Source organism: Cucurbita maxima, unplaced genomic scaffold (assembly GCF_002738345.1).
Source record: "Cucurbita maxima cultivar Rimu unplaced genomic scaffold, Cmax_1.0 Cma_Scf00020, whole genome shotgun sequence".
Classification (NCBI taxonomy): domain Eukaryota; kingdom Viridiplantae; phylum Streptophyta; class Magnoliopsida; order Cucurbitales; family Cucurbitaceae; genus Cucurbita; species Cucurbita maxima.
Genome location: NW_019272036.1, coordinates 2,923,472 through 2,934,093, shown reverse-complemented (window position 1 = coordinate 2,934,093; position 10,622 = coordinate 2,923,472). Strand labels below are relative to the sequence as shown.

General features: G+C 36.1%; 1 protein-coding gene across 4 annotated transcripts; it reads right to left on the bottom strand.

Moving 5' to 3' along the window:
* Positions 1 to 592: 592 nt before the first annotated feature.
* Positions 593 to 8,234, bottom strand: LOC111494529 (phosphoinositide phosphatase SAC2-like). Of its 4 annotated transcripts, none has more exons than XM_023144478.1 (16): positions 8,127 to 8,234; positions 7,659 to 7,855; positions 6,913 to 7,117; positions 6,669 to 6,834; positions 5,818 to 6,040; positions 5,412 to 5,488; positions 4,763 to 5,132; positions 4,479 to 4,612; positions 4,256 to 4,384; positions 3,760 to 4,117; positions 2,902 to 3,023; positions 2,701 to 2,814; positions 2,353 to 2,526; positions 1,936 to 2,112; positions 1,535 to 1,625; positions 593 to 1,245 (listed from the first exon to the last, which is right to left on the bottom strand). In XM_023144478.1, exons 2-16 carry the CDS (start codon positions 7,752 to 7,754, stop codon positions 1,141 to 1,143), a joined length of 2,541 nt encoding a protein of 846 aa, XP_023000246.1. In that variant the 5' UTR covers positions 7,755 to 7,855; positions 8,127 to 8,234; the 3' UTR covers positions 593 to 1,140. The 4 variants fall into 4 exon arrangements, with proteins under 4 accessions (XP_023000246.1, XP_023000247.1, XP_023000249.1 ...); XM_023144479.1 differs by having other exon boundaries at positions 8,060 to 8,204; XM_023144481.1 differs by having other exon boundaries at positions 4,763 to 4,860; positions 4,942 to 5,132; positions 7,659 to 8,202.
* Positions 8,235 to 10,622: the final 2,388 nt, after the last annotated feature.

Sequence of the window (10,622 nt, the reverse complement as noted above, 5' to 3'; positions counted from 1 at the left end):
AAAAAAAAAAAAAAAAAAAACTCTCATCTAAACCATTTTTGTTGACATAATATTTTATTGTACACCATAGTTAATATTTTAATTTTTTTTTTAATTTTTTTTAATTTTTAATATATATATATTTAAAAAAAATATGTATTTATATTTCAACTAAATTTTAAATTTAAAAAATGAATATATCTAAGTAAACAAGAAATGCAGTTGTAGCGTAGGCATGTCACAGATGATTATAGCTCACTCTTATCAAAAAGAGAGATTATATAGACAAAAACTACATAAAAAAACTCAATCACATAACAAACAAAATCAAAATTTCATAAAAAAAACCCAATCAAAACTTCCAAACAACCTTATTAGACCGAAAACTGTACATGAACACAAGGTGTTGGTGTAATAAAGTGTGAGAGTCCTACATTGGTTGGAGAGGAGAACGAAACTCTCTTTATAAGAGTGTAGAAACCTTCTCCTAGCAGACGCGTTTTGAAGCCTTGAGGGGAAGCCCGAAAGAAAAAATCCAAAGAAGACAATATCTGCTAGCTAGTAGTGGGCGGGTATGTACTTTACATAAAGAGATAAAAGGGTAAAACAAAGATAATGAACTGATCTTCTGACGGCTGCATATGAAAAATACCTTATTTTTTTGTTTGTCACAGATTTATATATAACTGTTGTCAATAATTCACAAATAGGGAGTTGAAGAAGAGATTATGTCTGCAATTGTTAATTTGGAGAAATATTTACAAGATGAAAACTATGAGAATTAAGAACCTGGATTTTATTGTGCGGCTCCAGATACATAGAGAGTTAGCGCTTCATATACTCTTATTCTTCTTCTACTTCCACCTTTCTTTTTGCCTCTTTTTAAGGGGGGAGAGGTCTGGTCTACACTCAGATCATTCACTGCTACTCCCTCCCAGGTGACCTGAAGATTGAACTCCAACAAAAATTTCTGCATAATAGCAACTATTCATCTCTCCCTCCTCCCTCTTTCTGCAGACCATCTTACCGTCGTTTTTTACCGCCATGTCGAGCTGACTGATGATGTTATGTTTTCACTTTTGGCTACAGAAATTACATCCTTCGGATGTAATTAATCAGATGAAAGATATCAATGTTGATTAGTGACTTTGAGTAAGCTTTTCACCAGAAGAGTATCCCACCATGACTGACCCAGTCGACAAAGTGTTCGGAGTATTTCATATTGATATCGTCGTGACTAAGGTCAGTTCCACACCGTTGTTTAACCTAAAGAACACAAATGAACTGATTAGTAAGATGTTTTTTTATCCAGTTTTTGCAGGAAGAAGAAAGGGCCAAGTTAATAAGGTTGTTCTAAATCTGAACTGCACAATTGATTAAGTATCCTGAATTGTTCATAGTAACTTTCTATCTTATGAGTGATGCAGTGATTCCTAGTGTTTGGTTGGGGAAAATTGTACTGAATCCAATGGAATTGGTTTCCATCCACTAACAAAAGCATACAGACATAATATGTCAAGCGCCAAATGGGTGAGATTAAATATAAACAACTGACCTTTGAGCTTGATCCAGACTCACTTGCAGATGACATAAAGTCAATCTTCATCTCACTTGCAACATTTTCCGATGAAAGACTGGCGACAGACCTATCAACCATGTATAATAATTAGTAAACAGATTCCTGCTTAAGAAACCAAAAGCTACAGAAGGCAATAAAAAACAGTAAATAATCAAAGGTCGATTATAATTCTTAGACAGACTTCATTGATACTTCTTTTAAGGTTTCAGTTCGCACATCATGGAATCCAAAATAAAATTGTTCCAAGGAAAATCAATGTGAATCGATGGCAGGAAGAAGCAAAAAAGTCGTAATGACAGTGAGAATTGAGAGGCGAGCAAAAGCAATAATAATGCTTTTCATATCTTAGAACAGAATGCACAAAAAAATAGAAATACCTTTCACATAACTCATCTTCACAAGAATTCCCAGACGAAGAAATCCAGTCCATATCCAGAAAATTTGACCAGCTGCCTGAATCTCTACGTTCATCGTGACAAATATGATCAATTTCAAGCATTTGATCATCCTGCACGTTTTCATGAGTATGTGTACGGCACATAGAGGGAGTATACCTATGACAATGACCAAAATATTTCAAGCGTCATCATTTGGTGAAACATGACAATACATAAATTTGTAGATACTTGTTTATTAGTCAAGTCGAGAACAGTCTATTGCACAATGCACAAGAAAAGAGTTGAAATCTTAAAAGCTTACTTGGAGAAATTTTAGGATAATTACATTTTGTTATTATCACATAACAAATCCTATAATGTAACAAGAAAAAGTATAGGAAATTTGATGTTCCATACCTGCAAAGAGATACATCAGATTCGCAAGTTGAGACCTCTGGTGCAGGGTCTGAGAAGCCTGTATTACATTTTTCGTTCAAATGAGGAAAGCCCCTGCTGCTTCCGTCATGTACAAGATCAGACTCACTCTGACCAAGTATATTGCCATCTGATAGTGATCTTTTAAAAGACGTCCTTCAGAAGGGTGAAAATTTCCATTTAAAATACTAATTACCAGTCAACTCTTTAACCAAGAATAACAAAAGATAGCATAGAGTGCGTAGTGTTATTTCTCATGTTTCCTTCTATGCTACACTCAATATGCAATCTGCAGAATGTCGGTTAAATTCATAGAGCATAAAGATGTACCTGACATTATCATCAATAAGATCAGGAAAGCGTTTCCCAAGATCGTAATGTTGGTCGGAGTCTAATTCCCACAATGCTGGCTTTCCCGGCTGTGGTTGATAGTAACCTAAGAACCTGACCAAATACCATGTCAAATAGTCCGTTATTTCTTCCAGGTGCAAAATTTATACAACTTGCGGACACTATGAATCTCTGACTTACACGTTAATGGCACGTTGCTTCTCAGCATCTAGATATGCATTGCTGCAATAACGTTGTAGTGTTCTAAAAAACTCCTGAGACTGCGTTGCAGCTTTCCACTGGCCTCTCCTCTGGGAAAATATCTGTGGGATGTGAATAAAAAATTATATATAGATGACAGGCAACTCAGAGTAGCAGGTCAAGCACAAGCATGAAAAGCACAGGACATGCCTTAAGGCCATTCAAGTAGGGACTTCACAACCAAAAAATATTATCGGACTTCAAAACAGTTAACTGTCACAATCGCCTTTTTCTTGGCAGCGGATTTACTGATTGTGCGGCACTCACTCTCAGCACTGAGTGAGTCAAGCCAACTTTCGATCGCGTCGCCTACGGCCAGGCAACGTATACTCAAGCCTTTGGCCTCGATTTGAGAAAAAGGTTTTAGAAGACAAGGCGGAGAGATTTTGGAAAGAAAGTTTGAAAGCAAGAGTGAGTGAGAGATTGAAGATGGTGTTATAAAGCATCCAAGCAAAAGGTAACAACAACAGCTTAAATAGTATATAACTTTTTGGTCAGGGAGTATCAATGCTGCAACAAACAAATGTGGGGTAAAAATCCTTAGTATTAGGGAACCACATGATAAAACCATAAGTATTAAAACTCTACATGAGGGTGTCGACAGATTAATCAGTTTAGTTGTTTGTATCAAGCCTATTGTTACCCAGCAAAACGAGTCTTCGACCTGACTAAGAATACTCAAATCTAACTAAATAGTTGAACTATACAACTTGTTAAAGAAGCATAATTAATGCGTGACTAAGATTTTTCATGCTAGTCAAAATATTATAGAAGCCTTTATGATCCATATAGAAGTACCTTATTATGTGCAGCAGAGCCACCATACTGTAATGCAAGGGTGTCACCCATGTTCTCATAAGCCCGCATCAAATCCTCCGCCAAAGGGTTGTCCAGATCAATATTTGGGGAATCAGTTAACCCTAAAGTATGTAATTGACGTCCTAAAGCAACTAGCCCATAGGCATATTGGGCAACATTTGTCCGGTCTAAACAGTCTATACAATTGGTCCTTAGGACACCGTTTTGAAACATTGCAACTGGATGATTTTCAAGTATATCAATACCATACGCCCTACTAACATCTTTTTCTGAATTTTCCCCATTTTCTTCTTCTGTTGATAGATTCTCCCCGGAAGAATCAATACCCTGATTTTTCCTGATGCATTGAAACATAGGCAATGTTGGTCAGACATATCATGCAAAATGGGGTAACCTGGAACAATCCTTACATCCAAATAAGCAAGTATGAGGGAATAAGTTTCATACAAGCAATAAACTACTCTGTAAGACTTACTTAAGGTTGGTCCAGCTTAACAACTCCTCTGAGCCTAAATTTGAATCTATTTGACAGTAGAAGATGCCAGTTAAGTTCAATGCATATGTAGCAACCCTTCCAAGCAGCATCAAAACATTGGAAGCTTTGCTGCAGAAACAGTTCTCATAAAAATTATAATCACGTATAAATAATCAGTTTCAATAGAAAAACGTTACTGCCAACCACAGAATGGCTATAATACCTTTTCGCATGCTTGTTCAAATCCCAATGGAGGAATCTTAGGCGGTTCTCTGCAGATAAACTCTTATTTATATACTTTATAGCATTTGAAAACTCAGCACGTAGGATGCTTTCTCGCGGCTTCTTCTCGCGCGTCTATTTCACAAATGATTTTACATATAGTAGAAAGAGAATGGATTAAAACAGAAGACAAAAGATCGAATAACATAGGTCACAGGAACATAAATAATGAACGCAATAGCTTAGAGCATAGAACTAAAAACAAAATTATTAACAAGGAAATACCTTAATCAAATTCAATATAATTATTGGGTTTCCATATCTCAAAACAAGATTCTCAAAATGTAGTCTTGTAGCTTCGTAATTCTGGTCCTTCTTTGACACTGGAAGGAAAAAACGATTGCAGCGACAGGTTTGAGAAATTACCAATAAAAGAACACAACATAAACAGGCTACAATCATACATATGATATCGGGCCTAATATTCAGCCGTGAGGTCTCCTGAGACCAAAAGAGAGGGATCGATCCCCGGTTTTGCACCACTGAACTTATTTGAGTTGGTCGCCCATCAGAAGCATCTTCTTCGAAAACAATTTGTTCTGTTTCGACATCATTAGCTACTCTTCCCTTCTCGTTAACACCTCTTTTTAGAAATCTTCACAAAATAACAGAACAATAAAATATAAGATGGCTTGCAGGAAAATGGATAATCCGCAGTTCTTTAGACATAATTCCGTAATTATAGCTAAAAAACAATTGGATATAAAGGAAAGAATCAGCAAATATTTAATAATAGGATCTATGTGATCAAGATAGTAGATGCTTCTGCGTGAGTGGGCATGCACAACACAAAGCATTGTAGTCAGATTCAGATCAAAAGTCAAATATGAACTTAATCTTATTGCAAGTGTCCGCAAAGGCAATAAGTACATACCGTGTACCAGCATAATGACGTGATCGTCTAGCAATGAGTGTCAACTTGAAATCTCTGCCTGAAAGAGAAAGATCAACCTGGACAAACAAAGCACAAAGTATTTATTGTCTGAAAAACCCTGATACTGCACCAAAATGCAGTAAAACCTGTACTAGAGCTGGATTGAAAATGTAATTATTGCCTTAACAAAAAGCCATGGCGAGGAAAAGAACAATGCAACAAAAGTAACAAACATAGAAAATGCAGTCAGAGTAATAGATGAATGCAATTATGAACTCAAATATGAAAAGGCAAAAGCACTTCAATTCCTGATGTCAACAAAAAGGGCTGAAATCAGAAACAATTTACTTATGTAAAGTATCTATTGATGTGCAACAGCCAATATCTATAAATCATAAAACCATACCTGTTTAAAGAAACCATACACTAACGCAACAGTCCAGATGGTATTCTTGAGAATATTCCGGATTCCACGAGTTAAAAACTCGTTCCAGACAAACATTGTATCATAAAGTACATGCCCTGTCTTATTATCACACATGTTCTTTTGAAGGCTACGCATGACATTGTATGAGTAGCTGAAAAAGAAGTCTTTCCTAAGATCCACTGTGCGTAAGAGCTTCTTGTATCTAAATCAATAAGGAGACAACAAGAAACATATTAGCATCAAATTAAAAAAACAAATAATTAAGTGAAAGACAGAAATTTATTCAAATGCTAAACAAAAAAAGTAAAGGGAAGGCAAGTAAGTAACTTTCCCCTCTAAATTCATACTACCTTGCGTTATTCGACACGTATTACAAACATCACATCCTGGTACACTTGACAGGTAATAAAGAGGTACTACATTATTTATATGAAACTTCTAAAAGGAAGGATACATATAGAGCTATATTCATATTTCTAACTTAAAATACGAAAGATCTCATATAAAAAAAAAAAGGTAAGGAATGAGAACCAAGAGAAGTATGGCATCATTTGTACACGAACTTGAATCAATAACTTTACACCAAAGGGTGTATTAACAAAATAGACTACAAATATATTACCACCTCCATGGTGTTGAACTCAACTACTCCTAACAAATAACAAATAAAAGAATTATTTCCAAGATTTCAATTGTCAATGTCATCAGAGTAAGATAGGACAACAAAAATCTAAATGTCAGTACATATGGACACTATTTCTGAAAGCTACCCCTTAGGTTTCCTTTAAGAACCAAGGACATTACATTTACATGAAAAATGGACTAAAGACCTGTTTTCATCCTTAGAAATAGCCAAATTGGACCGTGCAGTAGAATTTGGAATTGGAATCATTTCGCTCTTCGAAATTGCATAAATTGGATGGCCGCAAATAGTTCCAATCTTTCTTCGCTTTGTTATCAATAACATGTAATGCGGTCCTAAAAACTTGATGATACCTGTAACGGTTGAAACCATAAGTTCTGAAGAAAGAAGATCGAAAAATGTGCAAATACGAACACATGGCGCTAACATACCAACAATTCCATAACAGGTGGTCACAAATTTAAGCCCACCCGTCAGTTTGTTTCCTTCATGTATCCGCTTCAGCAGGTCAAAACACTCATTATCTGTGTATGCGGTAGAATCTTCAAGAATATTTAGATCGCTAGGCTCCAGTCTGCTGATCTTTAACACTCTCCAGAACGTTCGGTTCTTGTCTCTTCCAATCATGTAAAAATTCTGGTCCACCAAGAAGGCATATGATTATGGCAGGCATTTTGTAAAATATGATTACAGCGTAAACAAAAGAAATCAGCAACGATATATCGAACCAACCCATTTAGAGAAACTAGGTAAGAATCCAATCAGAGACTCCTGCTACCTCAAAAATTTTCAAAAGGAACCAATGCATACAAGAAAAACTTTGAGCAGGTCTATGTAAGTTCAGATAGGGCGAAATCCAGTTCGTATTGAAGATAGCACATCTTCTGAACATAACGATTTCCTCCTCTAACGCAGATCCTCAGACTCTAAAATCGCACAAATCGAGCTCAAGGAGGCCACGGATCAATTTTGAAATACCCATGAGGAGAATTAAACGGAAATCGCCGAAGTCGACCCGACAAATCAAGAGTAGAAATCAAAATCATACTCAATCATAAACAAGTTGAATAACTGATTCAGAACTTCAAAAACTTACGGAAATGACCACAAAAATCCTGCAGAATCAGATTACAGATAAAGGAAACGCGTTTTGAATTTTCAAGTAAGAGATATTTACCGAACGCGTCTCGTAGAGCCTGAATTTCTGCAAGCAGTGAGAATTGGGATCGAGTGTATCATGAATCAAGCTTTGTTGCTCAGTCTCCGCACCCATAGTTTCGATCTCCGAGCCTCAAGGCCCGGCCTCACCACCAAAAACCAAACTCCCAACCACGCAAAACTCAAAAACTCAAACTCAAAAACAAACTTCCCTCGCTGCACAAAAATCCTCAAAAAAACCTCAATCAGTAAAGCAGTCAACACACATCTACCCTCGCAAGACGAAGACAAAAGAAAAAAATGCTCAAGAACAACAACTCCATAGAATCAGACCACCAAAACGATAACAGAACAGAATTCAACATAATAAGTGAAGGAAGAGGAGAAATGACGCAACACAACAAGTAGAAGAAATCGAACCGCTAATGAAAATACAAAGATGAACAGCTTTTTTGAAGAAATAGAGATGAAAACAAGCAGATCGTACTCGAAGGATGAAGAAGAACAAGGGAGGCTGCAGCAGAACAATGGCAGAAAACAGCTTCGAAGACTGTATCCACACAAATTAAGGTAATAATATTAATTGATAAAACAGAGAAAATTAAATAAAATAAAATTCCGGGTTTTTTTTTTTTTTTTTTTTTCTTTTTCTTCCTTTTATTTAAGTAAAAAAAAAATAAATTGTAAAATGGTAATTAATCCGCCGTCATACTAATTATAGGCCGCCCAATCATTGTGTTCTTTCTGGAAACACTTCCATTGGTGGGTAACTCAATTACCGAACCGGCCGAGTCACTGAGTCAACTCAACCGCTTCCCCATTTTAACCGACCGACTTAACACGGCTCAAGATGATTTTGGGGTTCACGTTTTAAAGCAAGCTTTATTATTATTATTATTATTTCTTTTTAATTTTTTATTACTCCGTTTGTTAGGGCTATTTTGTCTTTTCACTTTATTGCAATTATTTATAATTTCCATCCCTTGCGTGGAGGAATGTCCTCATAATTCACTTAAAAAAAATTACATTAAAATATTTTTTTAAAATGAAAAAAAAAATAAGTCAATAATTTAACAATTAATAAAAGGAATAAAGAAAGAGAAATATATTGAGAAATTATAAGCGAATATGCCTATGTGCCTTCCGTTGCCTACCTTCCTTGCTTCTAGTCTTCCCATTAGCTAATATAAAAGGTAATAAAAAATATTATTATTATTATCTTGTAAAATAAAACTCTACGAGAATATAACGTTCAAATATACGAGCGTATTTTCAAATTTTGAATTTTGAAATGATAGCCGTTTGGGAGGCTTATACCCCATAGAAATTGTCTACCTGAGACTGTCCCTTGGCCCGTAGGTTCTGACACAAGGTTAGAATTCTAGCTCTTCTAGAGTGGTATCTCACTGATGGCTCGGACCCCCCTGGAAGGGGGCCTTCTTCGCCCTCCACCTAAGCTGCACAGGAAAGGCCAAAAGTCAATCCTAGGGAACAGTGAAGCTTCATAGGGGTCTTTCTGTCCAGGTGCAGGTAGTCCGCATCTTCACAGACATGTATATTTCACCGAGCCTCTCTCCGAGATAGTGCCCAAATCGTTACGCCTTTCGTGCGGGTCGGAACTTACCCGACAAGGAATTTCGCTACCTTAGGACCGTTATAGTTACGATAAAGACTACCAGCATTTTTTTAATTGACATGAACTATTAATTAATAGGTCAGATGTTCAAGCGGTTTGAATTATAAACTTACTAAATAATTATAGACTAATTATTGATTAAATGGTATTTAATGAATTAATGATGCTCTAATCATACACAATTTGCTAATATAATGCATATAAGGTAAAATTGTAATTATAATTTATAATATATTATTAAATTTTAAAGTAGGAGAACAGTCCCTCTTCTGATAGAATGTGATTTAGGGATGAACTAAATCGGAAGCGGTTGAGCATGTAACACTCGAGTAAATGAGAAGTGTATGAATAAACCGAGACCACGTTTGAATGAGAGCGATCCTATGATAAGTTGGCTAGAAAAGACTTAAAAGAATTGAAAATGACTGTTCGGTGATGTGACTAGTTTGATAAGGGAATGTCGGGGCTATCAGGTACCAATATAAATTTTGGGCGTGGAACGTTTTTTCCAGATTTGAAACGCTATAAATATTACTAAAAAAATAAAATAAAAAATATTATTATATGGAGGGGCATAAATGAAATTCTTTGCTTGCACAACCATCAAACATGATGCTTAATCAAATTTGAGAACTAATCAAAGGAAGCAAAGCTGGCCAAGAAATTGAATTTTATTATTTTTTTAATATTATTATTTATGTCAAACCTTATTATAATAATGTTGGTGGATTTATTATGTGGAAAATGATTTGTGTTTTAATTAAATTATATGGAGGTAAGATGTTGACCGTATGATCTACATCGTACGGCAAGGGGAAATTGACATTTTCAAACGTGGCCAGATCTCCGGCTTTGCTGGAGACAGCTGGCGGTTGATGTGGCAAATACGTGGACCTTTTAATTTCCACAACGTGAAAATGTGCAAGCCACAACTAATTTTTGTCTTTCTTCCTCGGCCGACATGAGACCACGTGTCCTATCTGTGATGGGTTGAGAAACAAATCATTTTCTCAGGTTCCCACTTGGAGATAATAGATATACCACACTCTCATGTCTACAGACCACTTTTTGTACGCGCTTGATTTATGTGCCACGTGGCCTTCTCCGGATCCGTTTTTCGGGATAAAAAGTGGACCCCTCTCTATCATAAAGAGAGTCTACTCTACTTCGACCCCACTGTTTGATGACTAGCTCTGATATTATTTGTAACGGGTCAAAATAGATAATGTCTACTAGCGGTGGGATTTGGATGATATACTCACTCATTTTTCTTTCTCTTTTTAGGTACCGGTCGAGGTGGGGAGGTGCTCGAGAATTGCACTGTCACAAAGGGGTGTCAACACAAGG

What these genes read in the sequence shown, in the direction of transcription:
- LOC111494529 (XM_023144478.1), bottom strand. Translation starts at nt 7,754, where the DNA reads ATGGGTGCGGAGACTGAGCAACAAAGCTTGATTCATGATACACTCGAT. An exon ending in CACCTGTTATGGAATTGTTG is followed by an intron (nt 6,835 to 6,912) that starts GTATGTTAGCGC and finishes CAACCGTTACAG; the next exon opens with GTATCATCAAGTTTTTAGGA. An exon ending in GAAGATGAGTTATGTGAAAG is followed by an intron (nt 1,626 to 1,935) that starts GTATTTCTATTT and finishes CATGGTTGATAG; the next exon opens with GTCTGTCGCCAGTCTTTCAT.